This window comes from Polypterus senegalus, chromosome 4 (assembly GCF_016835505.1).
Source record: "Polypterus senegalus isolate Bchr_013 chromosome 4, ASM1683550v1, whole genome shotgun sequence".
In the NCBI taxonomy this organism is placed as follows: domain Eukaryota; kingdom Metazoa; phylum Chordata; class Cladistia; order Polypteriformes; family Polypteridae; genus Polypterus; species Polypterus senegalus.
Genome location: NC_053157.1, coordinates 91,561,384 through 91,579,618, shown reverse-complemented (window position 1 = coordinate 91,579,618; position 18,235 = coordinate 91,561,384). Strand labels below are relative to the sequence as shown.

The following is an 18,235-nucleotide window of genomic DNA, read 5'->3' as shown; positions in this document are numbered from 1 at the left end:
CCAAGTATTACGTGGGTGTTCCCTTGGCCTGGTCCAGCTGCTTGGTCCTTAACAATGAGGATGCTGCGAGCCAAGGGAATCGTGCCATGGCTGTAGTGTTGTAACTGATGCTCCCTCACAATGCAAGTAATTTGGGATTCCATGAGCAACCGCTCGTTCGACACAAAGTTAAACCAGCAGTACCCAAGGATCCTCCAAAGAGACACAGTACCGAAGGAGTACTTTAGGAACCTTCAAAATATATTCATAAGCATCTATTTCTTATATAGTGCCTTTCATATCTATCTATCTATCTTGTTTAGTATATTTTATACCTATACAGTATTTGAACATAAAGCTCAGTATATATAAAAATACTGACTTGAATTTTATAGCTAGCAGTGTAAATGTTAATTTAATTCTACCAATAGATGTATTCTAAAACATTGGTCAATTTTGAATTTCAGAATTTGTTGTTTTGACTTTTTTTCTCAAATTGATTTATAGCAGTGCTGACTGTGAATGGCGGCATTATGGAAAAATTTATTAGCTTCTATTTTTCCTGAGTTACAAATAAAGATGAATGCTTTTTTAGTTTCTTTTTCATATTATATATACCAGTCTCCATAGCTCCTGACATTCTTTTAATATTCTGCTACCATGGCACCTGAGTTTGAAAGGGACAGTAGTCGCATTGTTACAAGAGAACTGGTGTGGGTGCAAACCATATTGAAGAATGTAGAGAAGCTTGTATCTGCTCCAATGTACCTTACATTTATTAAAATAAACATTTCTGTTTCTAGGATGCCTTTTAATTTGAATTTAAACATACAAAAACCATCTGTGACAGTGGTTATACTAAATGCTCAAATTGGAAATTCCAATTGCATTTATTTGCATCAGAAAGCACCTCTAGAGGGCAGCAGAAGACCACTATCACATTTGTATGCCCACTCAAAGAAGTAACATGGTCCGTGACTGAAACCAGAGTAATATGCATTGTTATTGTAATTTGTAAAGAAAACGTATGTGGGCAAACATTTCATCAATTTAGTGAGTCTACAAGTGAATTTCATAATAGTTTAATGATGTGTAAAACAGAATTGGTGTTTGTATAGCCTGTCGATATGGAATATCAAAAGTCTGTCTTGTCAGGTGTTAAAAGCAGAGTTATTTAATAGGTCCAGTGTTTGCCTGCTGAAGAGTCTTCTTTCACAGCGTATTCTGCAAACTGCATATACACACTGTTGGTAGGGAGTGAAGTTAGTGCATTTTTGCTTGGGGTGCCTGACAGGCAGGATTTCACTTTGGAAGGCACGACCATACAGAATGCTGAAAATGCTTCCTCAGAGCAACTGGACCCTGCTTTGATTCACTGCTGCCTTCTGTGTGTCTGTGTGAGTTTATAGCCGACTGGAGTGACTTCTGTTTCCTTTGACTGCTCAAAGGCATATACTGGTCGTTACATCTGAGATTCTAGTGCTGTTCAGTGTGAGTTACTGTGGTGTTCCCATGCATAAGATTGTGCCCTGTGAAGGGCTGGCTTGCCATTTTTGGTTGATTCCTGACTATTGAATAATGCTGACAGGGCAGGCTCCGTCTGCTAACAACTCTATACTTAACTCAGCTAAGAAGAATCAGGTTGAGATATTTGAACAGCTTAACTACTAGCTAAAGAAACATAGATAGATAGATACTTTATTAATCCCAAGGGGAAATTCACATAATCCAGCAGCAGTATACTGATACAAAGAAACAATATTAAATTTATGTACTAAATGGCCTTCTCTCATTTGTCAAATTTCTTATATTTTTATATAAAAGTGGGTTTAGAAAATAAAGTATATTTAGTGCCGTGCGAAAAAGGCATCCATTAGAACAATATATGTGCACATTACGTTAAGTGTTAATAGATGGCACAGAAAATAAAAATTCATGGTTAAATACTCACTTATTGACTTCCATGACACCAAAGACAATGCGGTGGGCATCATCAGTGACTGCCATGCAGCAAACATTGGGTTCATTCTTCAGTCGTTTTCTAACCTGAGAAAAAAAACAAAACATCTTTTTTCATTCAACATGTAAGAGTGTATAAAAGAAAATCTTCTTCAAGTTCTTTTATGTTCTTAATACCAATATTGGGCAGTGCTTCTAACAAAAAGATGTTGTTTTGGTTTTTTAAAGTAATAAACAGAGGAAAGCATACAAAATAAAACTAATGTTGGAAATCTTTGCCAGTGAAATATTTCCATTTTTATGTACTCATTTATATCAAATTTTGGTCCATTTGGATATTTTCTGGGCTCTTCTACAGCCAGTTTGTGGAATACATTTCTAGAACTGCTGATGGGACTGGATCTTTCAGAAGTTTTATAACATTTTAAAAGTACTGCAGACATTGAAAGAAATGGCAAAGTTGACTTTTTTATTCAGAAACTGAACTAGAATGGAAAGAAATATTTACCTGACAGTTAAAATAATATATGAAATAATAATAAGTATAGATAATAAAAATAATATGAAAGCTCCAAAGAAAACTTTGCCATTTCTTTTTCAGTGATTTTAAATTCCTCTTTTTCGTCTACTGCTCCTCTTAAACATGGTGTTCCTCAGGGATCCATTTTGGGTCCTATCTTATTCTCTATATACCTTCACTCTATTGGAGCTATTTTTAGGAAATTTAACATTTCTTTTCACTGCTATGCTGATGATACTCAGGTTTATATTCCTGTCTTCAACTCTGCAATGAATCAACTGCACAACTGTCTTTTTAAACTAAGATCCTAGATGGCTAATAATTTTCTTGATCTGAATCAAAATAAAATGGAGGTGCTTATAGTGGGTCCTTCAGCTAAAGCCCAAATTGGTCTTGGACTTCTCGGCTCTTTCTGTGTCTTTTGCAAACCTCAAGTCCGCAATCTTGGTGTTATCTTTGACAGTAACCTCTCTTTTGAGAAACAAGTAAATTCTGTAGTCAAGAGTTGCTTTTTCCAGCTTTGTCTATTAGGTAAAATCAAGCCTTTTTATCTTCTAGGGATCTTGAGAAAACTACTCATGCATTTATTTTTTCTCGCCTTGATTACTGCAACTCGCTGTATTCTGGGATTAGCAAATCTCTGATACACAGGTTACAGTTGGTCCAGAATGCTGCCACTCGCTTTCTGGTTGGGGCAAGAAAGTCTGATTCTGTTTCTCCAATATTAGCTTCTTTACACTGGCTGCCTGTCAGTTTTTGAATTGATTTTAAAATCTTTTTTCTAGTTTTTAAATCTTTACATGGGCTTGCTCCTGCCTATTTATCCAAATTGTGTGTTTTACACCAGCCATCTGGAGTGCTTAGATCTTCTTGTCAGTTGTCTCTTGTTGTCCCTCGTACCAAGTGTAAAACCAAGGGGGACAGGTCTTTTGCAGCTGCTGCTCCTCGCCTGTGGAACTCTTTACCTCATCACATAAAGGAGTTGTCTACAATTGATCTGTTCAAAACAAGATTAAAAACTCATTTCTGTTCACTTGCATTCCGTGACCTTCAGTAATACTGATGGTTTCCTCATTGTGATTATATAACATTACTTCTATTTATTATTTATTTTATTTATGTTCATGTATTTTATTTCTATTTATTTTTTTATGTTAATTGTATGTTTTTCCTTCTTTTATTGTAAAGCACTTTGGCCACAGCATTACTATGTTGTTTCGAATGTGCTTTATAAATAAAGTTGACATTGACATTGACAAATCAATAACCCAGGCCTTGAGAGCCAAGAAACCTTAACTAAATCACTGCATGCCTCTTCCAGGAGAAAGATTAAGGCAGTTGAACCTTTCAGTTTACGCAAATGGAGATTAAGTGGTGACATGACAGATTTTTAAATTATGAAAGATACTAATACAGTGAAACCAGTCTGTTACTTTAAAGTGAGTTCAACAGGAACATGGGGGCACAGTTGAAAACTTAAGGGTAACTTTCCCACAAATGTTAAATTGTTTTTCTACACACAGAGAACCAGAGACATCAAGTAAGTTACTAAGCAGAGTGGTAGACAGAAGGACTTCTGGGACCATCAAAACTCAATTTGATGCTATTTTGGAGGAATTAGTTGGAAAGGATTTGTGGGCTGAATTACCTGTTGTGATCAAATTTGTACTTAGGTCATGGAAGTGTTGTGTATATGCTGGCCAAAAACAAGTACAACTGGTTTTATAGAAGATGTTCTGTAATGAACACTGAAGAAACTGACTAAATAAGAAAATGCAGTACCTTCCCAGTCTTTAAGTCCCACAGAGTGACATAGCTGGTTTTGTCAAGGTCATTATAGTTTGAAATCGCCAGATGGCTGCCACTGTGGGTGAGTGCAGCATTGTGGAGAAAAAGCATGGATGTCTGGTCCTCAAGAACATGGCAGTGTGACTCTGAAACCAGATCAAATACATTCAAGTGGTGTGCATAGTAAGAGCACACTATCACCTACATGAGACAAAAAAGAGGAAGAAAGACAGAATGAGGCAAATCAATGGGAGTAATAACTCAACATGAACATGTGATATTAGCCCACTACAAACGACAAGCATATGAAGGTTAACACAGGGTTATAGACCATGATCAAAAAAAGATGGGGACACAAATACCAAATTGGATTATGGTAGTAAGACAAAGTTTGTATACCCTTTGAATTTTTTTTCATTCCTTCATGAATGGTTTCTAAAATGTGATCTCATTTTCATCTGTATTATAATAATGAATACAGACATACTGAGGAGACAAATATCACTTACAAAATTCTACATTGTTTTATATTTATATGTAAAACTTCAAAAGTATTAAAAATCTCTAGGAAAGATGAAAATTAGAGACAGGTGTCCAGAATCATTGAGATAACATGCAGGCATGGATGCCTTTAAGAGAAAATTTCACAATTTTGCTTTTCTGCTTTTCACAATATAGATCAGGTTGAAGTCAATACGATCTTATCTAAATTGATTTTAGAGGACCTCAAAAAGGGTTGTTGAAGCTCACAAAACTAGAAAAGGGCTAGTAAAGCATTTATAAAGACCAGAGCCTCCATCAGTCTACCTTCAGGCAAATAGTTAATAAATAGCTAATAATATGTACTCTTTTATTTGACCTTGTCAACAATCATGCAGTTGCATTCTGAATCATTTTTCTTGGGCAAGCAAGAATAAAGAGCACAAATCAATTCTATAATAATAAAAGCACACACCAACTATTTTGCATCTGTAAATTCTAACAAAATCTCATCTTCGCGATATTACATGAATGATAAAGTCTTCCTGTCTTTCAGAAGCCTAGAAATCGCAGGCCTAATTACTTTTAATCTGATTTCTGGGTCCTTCAGGACCAATAATGAGCATCTCAACCATATCTTAACTCCTAGTAACAGACATACATTCATTAAAATGGTAAGACGTTTATCATCATTAGCCTTCATATTGATATAAAGTTGTATATCATCAGAATAAAAATAAACATCCATATTGTGCCTGTCAATTACTTTCCCAAGGGGTAAGAAATAAACAGAACACAGAAGAGGACCTAAAATTGAACAGTGAGGCCCCGCCATGGCCTACCAATAGAAACAGAACATTGTCATCCATGAAGGTAAAACTTAAACCAGGATAGTGCTCTGCCAGGGATACCTAAACAAACTTTGGGACACTCAACCAAGACAATATGATCAGCATTATCAAAAGGTGAGGCAGGACCCAGAGGAATAAGAATACATCACTCATTTACTCGTACATCCATCTTCATAAGAACATTATTTTTTTTTTACTGCTACTAGTCCAGTTTCCGCACTACATAGAATATGACACCTGGACTGACACCATTTAATCAACTGAATTCTTAAATTTAATAAACTGATCAACAATTTTGGCTATCAAAGAAAGGTTAAAGATTAGAAAAAAATATCAAACAACCGGGATGTAAATTAGGTTTTTAAAGATTATAGGCCTCACAGCAGTTTTTAACTAACCTGGTTAATAACATTAACAACACCAAATGAAAATTACATCAAATGTCAATGACCTCTTCTTACAGTCTTTGTCAGAAATGCATCTAAAGTGGATATAATGAAAAACTTAAACTTCGGGCACAGCTCAGAGTGATTTCATCCTTAACAGGATTTTGTATCCCATCATATTATATAGAAACCTAAGATTATGGCAATTATTAGATGGCAAACTAAAATAAGTTGATCTAGCTTTTCCCATAGCAGCATTATTCTTTGTAAACTGTTCATGCAATCATAAAGCTCACTCAGATTTACTGATTGCTATCTGCCTTCAGCATGAACATACTGACTCCTAAGACCCTGAACATGACAATTTAACCAAGGAGCTCTTTATTATAAGTACTATAAAAGGGTCTACATCAGGGTTAGCATCAAATAGATCCTGAAAATTTATCATGTCATTTTCTGACCTGCTAAATTAAGACCAAGGTTGCAGGGGGTGTGCTGGAACCTATTCAAGCAGGCATAGGGATCAAGGCAAGACAAAAACCGTGTACCAGTCCATCATAGGGCAACTTCACATACACGCGGTGCCAATAAGGCATCACCAGTTCACGTAACCTGCATGTCTTTGGGCAGTGGGAGGTGTGGCGGACGGCCGGGACGCCCCTTTGACATATGTTACGGCGGAGCAACCATGGACTGCTTAATACCTACCCCAGGACACTTGGTGGCAGCCTCCCTGGCTGACGGTGGTGCCTCAGCTTCCCGCAAGGAAGATGAAGTTCTCCACAGCCATGTTGGGATCTGGGGTGGCTGCCAAGGGGTGCTGCATGGGTCCCTGGGCCTGGCTGGACGAGTCTTCAGCCCAGACAGGAAGTGCAACCAGAAACAGGTGATCAAGCACCTGGACCACTTCCAGGTGGACTATAAAAGGGTCCAGCAACCACCACTCAGGGGCCAGAGTCGGGAGGTGGAGGACGAAGCTTGTAGGGAGGAGTAGTGGTGCCAGAGGGAAGTGTTGTGATACTTGTGCTTATTTGGGACAGGTGAAGAAAACATAAAGTCTTTGTGTGTTTTTACACGGGCCTCAGTGTGAGTCTGTGCCATGTCGGGCGCAATAAAGCTCCTAAAATACAGAGGAAAACCAGAGAACCTGAAGGAAACCCATATAAACTCCACGCAGGGAGAACACTGTGCCTCCCCATTCTGAAAATTATGAACTGAATTGTCAATCAGAAAAAATTTCACTTTTAATGAATCTGTCTTAAGTGATTAAACACAATAAACTTTTATATTTTAAAAGGAAAGCGAATGCTAAGATCCAATAAAATATCCAACTTATAAGGAACATCAATGTATTTTAATAAAGGATGTTTTGATTAATACTAAAAGTTAAAAATTAATCAAGTTAAATGACCAAGCTGGATAACTTTCATCTTTATTAATATAATGAATTATGATTCTATTTTCATCTTTTAAGGTTATTAGTGAAAATTATAGAAAAAATACCCATAAAATTTTGAAGGGCAATAAACTGCCACAAAACCAACTGATGACATATTCAGCAGAGCACTAATAGTATGACATTTAATATTATTTATTTACACTGTGGTGAGCCTTCCTCTCTGACCACTTATCCTAGATTTATTAAACAGTTAATAATTAGGACAACAAACTTCAGCTTATAAAGTAGATTCCTTTAGATTTATCTGTTTCAGTGATCAATAAATGTATTAATAACAAGGTTTCTAACACAATGCGATATACTGTTCAATTTGTTTTAATGTCTAGTCATGCAAATCATCAAGCTTTTCGGGGTTCTAACTAAGCAAGGACATTTCGATATGTCAATATTTAGGGGTAAATAAAACATCCTATAGTAAAAAATCTAAATGCCCCAAAATGTGTTTGAAATTTGGTGATGTTATAGAAAAATCAATGCATCTGTTGGTAACCTGATGATCAAAATAACTTGAGTCGTAGAACACCAAAGCACACAAATAAATCCACAACAGAAGAAGGCCTACAAATTAGAATGATAAAAATGCTGTGGTATAATCTGAAGCAACCTACTTCCACTAGACAGCCCAGAAATATGAATGAATTGAAACATTTGAACTAAACTACAGTAGCTCCTAAACACTGTGCAGGTCTGATTGGCAGCTATAGGAGTAAATGGTTTTGGTTGTTGCTGTTAAAGAAGGCTCCACTATTGACTAAATTTGATTATCCACACATTTGTTTCATTCTTCATTCTTGATATTGAGTATTTAAATTGTAATAAATATGTACAAATATGTGTGTAGAACAGTTTACGCAGGCTGTCACTATCTAGTATTAAGGTTTTGACCAGTGTTTCAGGTCACTGTCGCTGTTTCATGAGCACATACAAATTAAAAAGGGTGTTCCAGTGACTGACTTTCTCACGATTTTAAACCCAGTTCCTGGTTCCACCAAAGGGATTGGCAGAGCTTTGCATTATTTACTCCCATTTCCTGTGCTTTTGTACTTTATTTTATTACCAATTTGTAATCACACTCGTTTCACCAATGATGAAACGCACCACCCACACTCTTCAACTTCTGTATGAGGGAAACACAACTGGAGTCATCGGTAAGCAAACAATAGTTAGAACTGGGGTTTTAGGCCATAAAGGCCGCTGACATAGATGATTATTTTATCAAATTATAGGTGCCATTTATTTCTGAATCCAGAAAACTCCAGAGGTCCCACAAACTTTTTTATAATTGAATATTTTTATATGCTTTGTGTATTTTTTATTGTAAGATCTTTAAAGGGCACATTGTTAATAAAATACCAGTTGACATACCTCTTAAAATATAACAATTTAATTTTGTCAACAAACCATATTTTAGTGTGATTCACATTAATGGGTATTTGAAAAATTTGCACTACTATCATACCATGCAAGTACACAATATGATTGATATAATGACTATTCCCTCTCTTTGGTTATTTTTTTTCACATCTTTTTTCCATAATAGAGTTGCAATAAACCACAGACTATCCTGACAGCATCAGGTGCAATGTTAGAACTGGCCCTGGAGGAGCTGTCAGTCCACCCACTTTTGGGGAGCCAGTTTAAAGTCCTCAATCTCAAACTCGTACAGTTAAGATGATTGCACTCTATACAGATGTTCATGTGTGAGTCTGAGGGGTATTTAACAGGGCCTTCAGCTTGTATAGCGCCCAGACTTTGACGTGACCTCCCTAAATTAATTAGATCAGCAGACTCAATTCATTCTTTAAAAAAAACCAACTTAAAATGTATCTGTTCAGGAAGGCTTTTAACTTAACTCTACATTCTGCACCTTCTTTCAGTTTACCACTCCATCCAGATGCTCAGGATAATTTGTGTGTGTGTGTGTTATATCAAAAATTATGTTATTTGTTCAGGCTTTTCTTCTAGTATTGAATTTGGTATTTTACTGTGGTTTATTGTCTTTTATTCTATTTAATACTTTGTATATCCCATACTTATCAGTTTTAATCTTGTATGCAGAAAATATCTGTATCCAGTGTTACATAAGGGAGGAAACCAGAGTACCCGGAGGAAACCCACGCAGGGAGGACCCGGGAAGCAGTGCAGTGGGTAGCGCTGCTGCCTCACAGTTAGGAGACCCGGATTCGCTTCCCAGGTCCTCCCTGCGTGGGCTTCCTTCGGGTACTCTGGTTTCCTCCCACAGTCCAAAGACATGCAGGTTAGGTGCATTGACGATTCTAAATTGTCCCTAGTGTGTGCTTGGTGTGTGGGTGGTGTGCGCCCTGCCCGGGGTTTGTTTCCAGCCTTGCACCCTGTGTTGGCTGGGATTGGCTTCAGCAGACCCCCGTGACCCTGCAGTTAGGATATAGCGGGTTGGATAATGGATGGATGGATGTTACGTAAACCCTCCTGTTCTTTCTGAGACTCTGCAAAGCTCTTTAAGCATGGGAAAGGTGCAATATAAATAACATGTACTGTATTATTATTATTATGATTATTATTATTATTTATCCACTGATGCCTCATACCTTGAAACTGAATCTTCAGGGCTAGACTCCAGCTATGAACATCTCTAAAACTGATTAGGTTGGTAAAGATCACTGATGAATGAATGATTGAATTAACCAAACTAACAAAATATGGGAGGTGATTGGATCATACAAACTCCCTACAAACAATGTTGAACTAATATCAAGCCCAGGTCTATGGACGTGTGAGATGGCATGGATGATTACTACAACTCCATTGGCAAATGTTACCTTGGTTTAATTCCCTATTTATTTTTTTTTTATTTTTCCTTTAACTGTTCCTTTTGAAATAAACAAAGAGCAGACTCCAATACACACATCCAGTACCCTAAACAGGATTTACAGCTTTAAAGAATTTTTTCAAAGTAAATCAAAATATTACTTTTTCTACATTAGTTCTTCTAATATAAGTTTAAATAAATAATAGGTATTCACCAAAATAAAAGGATATGTGTCTGTGTATCTGTGTGTCTGTCTGGTTGCTATGTTTCTGTCATTCCAACAGATGTAACATCACAAACATTTGCAGTAATGCAGTTTATTACTATGAATGTTTGTGATAGTCTATCACATTACAAAATACATTTCAATAGATGGCGCACTGCAAACATTAATTGAGGTCTACATTACGTGGATTTCAATGTTGCTAAACTATTTAAAAACACAGAAAAAAATACTGAGATGTATTTCTTAATTGACTTAATATGATACTAAGGTAAGAATCTGGATTAAGGATTTGAACAGAGTAAAAAACATCAGCCACCCAAAGTTCCTATAATCACTATAACCAACATTTGCAATCTTCTTAAGACAAAACACTTCAAATGTAAATACTAAAAATTTTAATTGTATTACTGAAATGACTCTCCTTTGAAACACTTATCTAACAAGAACTGAAAAATATTCATCATAGAAGATTGATTGATTAATATGAATTTAGGGAGCAGTGTAAAAATTCAGAAATCTGAGATACAATTCTTTGTCACCTGCTCATCTCCACTAATCAGAAACTGCTCAATGGGATTGTGTTTCTCTCTGTCAATTTGCTGGACCTGCTCCATTTCATCCTGCAGCTCTCGTTCTGCACGCCTTGTCTTTGCCGTCTTGGTTTCATTACGCCGTTCCCAGGGAGTCATGTGGTCTAAAAAAGAAATGACTGGGATTATTATCATGTGCACATGATAAAACATATTTACTCTGTGCAACTTTAGAGCACATTCTTGTGTGAGTGATGTGTAATTCATTTAATAATTTTGTAAAACTCAAGTTGAGTTTTACATTATGAAAGGAGAGATAAACTGAATAAAGGATGGCACAAAGTGTACTAGTTTTTGGAAGGATTGTTTTGCTGTATTTGGAATATTGTTATAATTGTATGTTATGTCTTTTAAGGATAATTTAAAATTTGAATTGAATATTTAAAAGAAAGAAAGAGTTTGCTGACATTCTAGGCATTTTTTGTTTCAAGTTTTTGATGTTTACTTAACCCTTACAAGGAAAAAAAAACCCAAAACCACAGTCTTTAGGACATTGTATTCAGTGCTGAATCACATTGTGAAATTTGTAGGAGGGGTACGAGTGAAAAGAAGTTTTAGTGGTTTTAGCTATATGACCTCCTTTTATGGAGGCTTTAGACATTTGAGCCTTTCACTTTCCAGGAAAAATGCTTGGGGGATAACAGACGGGTTTTAGAGCCTGAGTTGTAAGAGGACAATAAAAAAGTCAGACGATGAGCTGTCTAGTGAGAATTTACATGCACTTGGAGTTCTTCTTTGGCAAAACACTATGATGTTATTAAACTGTGTGAAAAAAGAGTTAAATGTCATCATCAGCCACTGTGAGTCCAAAAAAAATGCATGAAACCTGGGATCATTTTGTTCATGGTATTCCTTGCATTTGCGTCTTTTTTTGTTAGAGGCATGGTGGCACAGTGGCTTACAGTTCAGTTAAATTTTTGCCCAACATAATCGATCCAGCAGACTTTTACCTATCCCTAAGGGGCTTTTTACCTAAGTGACACGTAATGGACCACTGCACCATGATATGCACCAGTGCTCAAAACTAGTTAATTTCCTCCTTTCCCCTTTGACTTCAACACATTTTGCAGAGTTCAGCCAAGTTCTCTATATATCTGTGATTTTTTCAAACTTATGATAAAGCAAAATCTGCTCTATTTATAAACAGTTATGCATGTATAGGGAGTGCCTAATAGTCCAGAAATTTACATTGTTTCAATATTGTTGAGATTGTTGCATTTTTAAGTCTGTTGTATGCTTAATATTAATAGTTTATTAAGTTTAGAATTTACATTTTTTTGCCAAATAATAATGTACAGTGCACGTATAGCACCAGTGAAAATTAATTTGTAATAAGAGGTCCATGGCGAAGCACAATTTGAATAAATAATCGAGTCGAGCGTGCAGGCTCCAAACAAGTGTGTGTGCACGTGTGATCATGCACACACCACTCTGAGGTCAATTGGGGTGCTTAACTAATCGTGCATTCACATGCCAATTTGAGTGGATGAGTCAGGTGCTTCACTCACACCTTGTAGTAGGTGGAGGACAACACCTGCACCCTACTGGCAGCATAAAAGGAACCTGCAAGTAGAGAGGGGGAAAAATCAAACAAGAGAAATCAAAGAGAACAGAAAGAATGAAGAAACGAGAGGACTATAAGTGAGTGAGCGCAGTATCAGGTGCCTGAGCCACCCAGAGAGAGAGAAGGCAGATTGATCCGTAACCTTGCAGTGAAGCAAACAAACATCACTCCATGAAGTGGATTGTTACCATCTGATTTATTAGAGGAATGGTTACAATGGTGGTGGAGTCCTCCTTAGGGATCCAAAGGACACCAGGTGATCGACAAGAAAGATGGGAGGACAGCCAACTCCATATGATCTGGTAGATGCCGACGGAGGCAGCCAAGGCGGGGTCAGAAGGGAGGAAGGCATCTGCTGGTGTCTCCACTGGCTGAACAAAACATGTTGTGAACTGGGGAGACAGGATAGGGGAGGTTGTGCTGGGGCTGAGGTAGAAGGATGAAAAAGGAAGAGCAAGGAGCCTAGGACTGTGTTGTTTTTTTCCGGTTTTATCTGTGGATTATTTGTTTGATTTTTAACTTCTGGCCTGTTCACTTGGATTTTAAAGGATTATGTACTTATTTATGGATATTTTTTGCACTGCACTTTTTGAATACTTTGTTTTGTTGGTTTTTAATAAAAGCACATCAGCTCTTTCCACAAACACCTTGCTAACAGTGTGTCCTCATTTGCTCATCTTCTGGTACGTTATCTGCATTTCCGGGCTCAAGAAGTTCCCAGAAGCAACTAGGGTGTGTGAAGCTAACCCAGATCATCACAGTAGTACAACTATATCCAATTATTATTACATATTATTGATTTTGTGATTGATGTTTGAATAAATGAGACCATGCATATAGTATGTTAAATGTTTTTATATAGTTAATTATCAGTTTGCTCATATATCTGTTGACATGTATTACAAAAATATGAATTAAATTCTTTATACGTATCTGTTAGTTACATTATCTCTAACTGGTTGCCCATAGCAGGTACAGTATATAGCACTTACTAATCAGCACAAGTTCAGTTCTTCCTTCTTTATAATAGCACATGCACAAAGTCCTGACCATTATGCGACTGGTAACTAAATTAACGTTTAAAAACATGTGTGATTTACAATTATGATTTGACAGAAATGCTGAGCAGTCTGTCCAGTCAGTAGACAATCAGATTTTTAAGGCAGCAAAATGGAAACCAGCATGGCAAAACATTCAAGGAAATACAGCGTTATATTCAGTTTTTTCAGAATTAGAATGCTATGGCATTCTTTCTAAGTACTTACATCTGCCCTGTTTCATCCTTGCAAATTTGGAAATTAGCTCCTTATAATGTGTGTTCTTTGGTCCCAGTGATGCATTCAGGCCATGAGGTAGCAAAAGATGATCCTTGTAGTCTGGCCTTATCCGACTCTTAATAAATCCTGTCTCCAAGTTCCAGATAACTAAATGATCTCTGTTGAGACAAAAGTTTTTTCTGGTTAAAAGACAATGTTAAATTTCTAGAGGATTTACAAAACTGCCTTGTGTGTTAAAAATCAGTCTGGACATGCAATCAGTCAGACACACATTCATATCATAACTCAAAGACACTGCCTTAGATGGTAAAGAGGCTTAGCAATTAGCTTTGGTTTGGTTCCACTTGTTGTATCTTTTGTGTTAAATTTTCATATACTGTTGTGCATTTGGTTCTTTCAAAGGCATTCTGTTAGACTAGCTGGTTGTTGTCCTGTATTGCTCCAGTGTATTTGCTATGGTAGACTAGAAGTCCACGTGAGTCTGAGTTCTTCCTTGTGCACAGTGTTATCAGGCTTTAGCCTCCCATGGTACAGTATGTATTAAAACTGATACTTTATTTAGTGAGTATCAGAAAGGCAACAATGGTGGCATGGACAGTAATCAAACAACATATGTTGTGTGGTGTTGTTTTAGTTGAAGGTTAGTTTTATCCCATCACCCATGTACATGCTCTTTGGGTGGAAAGAATTTTTCACCTTTAGTTGAACCTCCATCACTGAAATTATCCTTTGGATTGTCTTTAGTGCAGACACATCACTGACATCTTTGCCCAAAAAAATCCAACACTGAATTCCAAGATGTTTTGGACAACCATGAAAAAACAAATGCTACATTGTCACCTGCAGCTTTCAAAGTGATTGACACAGAAATAGAGAGCACATTGCAATACACGGATGTAAGGATTTAGTCTTAAAATCAGATTGCCTAGAGCATGCACTTACATTGCAGAATTCCCAGGTGGGTGGCTGGCCAGGTGGCCTACATCTCCAGAGCCCCGATTATGACTGGGTGCATTAAAACTGGGTGATCCCCAGCGTTGTTTTGCTGATTGAAGTTTTTGGTTTTTCTGATTTTTTTTTTCATTTTTTTTGTCAAATGGCATGTCATAATTATTTGTTAATGTATTTTGAATTTGCTGAGTCTAAGTATGTCTTCTACCTATTTTGTGCATGCATGTATATAAATGATGTATAAATTTAATTACTGTTCTAAGAAATGTTCTGATTTTGGTGGTCAATCAAGAAAAGAATTCCACAAAAATAATTTGCTTGGAATAAAATTCAAGAGATAGTAATCACCTCTGTGTATGCAATTCCTTTTATACAGAGAGCTGATAGTGAGAGGAGCAGAACAGAAAATAAATACAGGGAAACTTTTACATTATAGTCCTTAGTATTGATACAGTATTTGCTCCTGGTAACAACTCATGAACCAAAACAATAAAAGGTATAATTAAGGTGACATAGTTAAATATTTAACAGACTTGATGCAGTATAAATCCAAAGAGAGCAACGTTTTCAGCTCATACATTCCAGAGGCACATCATGATACAATCAGAAAAAATTCCTAAAACATTGGTAGAAAATGTTATTAAAGTCTATGATTTTGTATAAAAAGTCATAACTCGGTAATATGCTGATCCAAATCCGGAGTTTGCACACTTTTTACTCCTTCCCAATGTGTTTTTAATCATATTCTTAGTGCCATTATCATTTTTTGGCTCCCAGCTACAGTAGGTTTAGAATTAACTTCAGACTCTGATCACAGCAGCCCATCAAATAACATCTAGGACAAATACAATTCATCTCACGGTTAGTGTTTTGAACTACAGGGCCATAAAATATCATCCACTATTATAGAAAATATGAAGGATAGCTCATTACTCTCAGCATTTAAAAAGAGGCTAATAAACTTTAAGATAGCTTACATCTGCTAGATCTGGGGTTATATGTTAAAATGTATCACATATACATATCATATCTTATTGAAGCATAACGTGCTCCTGAACACCACTTTTAGACAATTTTGCTCTTCTAACCTTGAGACAGGAAATAATACAACCATAGACACATTAAAGCACCAGACCAATGAAGGATGGCTGCTCTTCGTATGACATGACCACAGTCTGGAAATACTTAGTGAATGCTAAAAATGCTCAGTTGACGACCTTGGTCCACCAGGCTCTGACCTTTTAGTGGGAGGTCTTGTCCCCTAGGTAATAGTTTTCTCTTAATTTCATGCTGATGTTTACAATTTATTTTCATGTTGTTACCTGACCTTATGAATTATTATTTTTGACATGGTTTGACTCAGCACACAGCAGTTGTAGAACTGCCCTTGGCTCAATATACTGTAAGACTTAAGAGACCTTTGTCACATGATTAAGCATTAGTTTTGATACTTGTGTTTTGTAAGTTCTTGTTTTTAATCTTGTTTTATTTTTTGACTTCTGTAAGATAAAGCTCTTTGGATTTCTGGATTTGGTTGTGTAGTTGCTTCTTCCAGGAACGTTCTGTTTCTTTAGCTTTTGAATCTTTTATGTTCGATAATCGTTTACTAAAAGATGGGTGTTTTTATCTTTGATCTAGAGTATTGTCAGTTACTCTCTTTTTGAATTTATATGTTTTGCCTGCGTGTAGACCAAAATTACAATTTGTGCTGTGGAGGCCACCTTGAATTTTTGAAACTGAGGCCTGGTTTTGAAGGAGCCAATGTAATAATTACTACACTTACCTGTTCTCTGCAAGTCCCAGTAGTAGATCACCAGGCAAAATCCTGTATTCATGCTTTTGACATGGAATGATGTACAGACCAGTCTTCTTCTTAACGTACTTCTTCTTTAGAAGATCATAGACCAACATTGTCTAATTACAGGAGATAAAATGTTCATTACTGGGAGCTGACTTTAACATTTTTTTTTAAAACTTAGCTGAAGCCATTTTCCAAAGTGATTTAAATAATCATTATACTCCATTACTATGATAGCAAAGGTCTAGATGAAAATCATGCCGCAATTAAGAGAAAAATGCAGAAAAAGTATGGAAAAGTTGTTAATGTCTATGGAAAGAGTTACAAAGCAATTAATTGTCAGGTAGGCTGAGTCATCTGTTTTGCTTATGCAATATTTGATTTTAAGTGGTTAAGTGAATGGAAAGTGTTTGAGTTACAAATGAAATGTAGTTTAAAATGTCCATCTGTTCCTTTTCCCTTTCTATGTACTCAGTTCAGAGTCATAGGGAGCAGATGTGTATTCCAGTAGCAGTAAGCACAAGGCAGAGACCAGCTCTGGACAGGGTGAGAGCCCTTTATAGGACATGGGGAAAATATAATCAATCTGTTAACAGATTAGTAATGTTAAATAAATTTTCTTTCAGTTTATAATTAGCATAGTTATTTCCTGATACTTTAAGGAAATTGTTAAAATAAAATGAATTGTTCAATTCTTCTTAAACTAGACAAGGAAAACATCTTATTTTAATGGATGAAACAATACATTTTCATCTCAAAGTGCATCAGGTCTGAAAAACAATCCAGTGACTGACAACATTTTGAACTGCACAATAAAGGCTTATTGTCAAAATGCATGTGTAAATTACTGTTCTTACCTGAAAAATGGGTCGTGGAGTCTCTGTAAAAGCGGCCATGCCTCTGTCTGTCAGGATGTACAGTTTCATATCTCTCACCAGCACAATGTCAGTACTTTCATACAGACCACGCTCTACCCTCACTGCATTGCCTTTGTATTTGGTTTTCACAATGTTCCAAACTCGTACTGTTCCAGGAGTAAGGCTTTTGCATACAACATACCTGTGAAAACCAAGAATATCTATACTGTCAGGGAAAGTAAATCTTGTAAATACATACATTTTATATATACTGCTCAAAAGAATTAAAGGAACACTTTTTAATCAGAGTATAGCATAAAGTCAATGAAGCTTATGGGATATTAATCTGGTCAGTTAAGTAGCAGAGGGGGTTGTTAATCAGTTTCAGCTGCTGTGGTGTTAATGAAATTAACAACAGATGCACTAGAGGGGCAACAATGAGATGACCCCCAAAACAGGAATGGTTTACCAGGTAGAGGCCACTGACATTTTTCCCTCCTCATCTTTTCTGACTGTTTCTTCACTAGTTTTGCATTTGGCTACAGTCAGTGTCACTACTGGTAGCATGAGGCGATACCTGGACCCTACAGAGGTTGCACAGGTAGTCCAACTTCTCCAGGATGGCACATCAATACGTGCCATTGCCAGAAGGTTTGCTGTGTCTCCCTGCACAGTCTCAAGGGCATGGAGGAGATTCTAGGAGACAAGCAGTTACTCTAGGAGAGCTGGAGAGGGCCATAGAAGGTCCATAACCCATCAGCA

The 18,235-nt window shown here is 36.6% G+C and overlaps 1 protein-coding gene across 3 annotated transcripts in view; it reads right to left on the bottom strand.

Moving 5' to 3' along the window:
* Positions 1-18,235, bottom strand: part of LOC120527534 — a 154,450-nt gene that overhangs the window by 12,870 nt on the left and 123,345 nt on the right. For all 3 annotated transcript variants that reach the window (XM_039751042.1, XM_039751043.1, XM_039751044.1), the window contains 6 exons: positions 17,474-17,675; positions 16,602-16,732; positions 13,856-14,025; positions 10,976-11,130; positions 4,241-4,447; positions 1,931-2,025 (listed from right to left, as the gene is read on the bottom strand). In XM_039751042.1, coding sequence (XP_039606976.1) covers positions 1,931-2,025; positions 4,241-4,447; positions 10,976-11,130; positions 13,856-14,025; positions 16,602-16,732; positions 17,474-17,675 — 960 coding nt within the window. The remainder of the gene's footprint in view (positions 1-1,930; positions 2,026-4,240; positions 4,448-10,975; positions 11,131-13,855; positions 14,026-16,601; positions 16,733-17,473; positions 17,676-18,235) is intronic.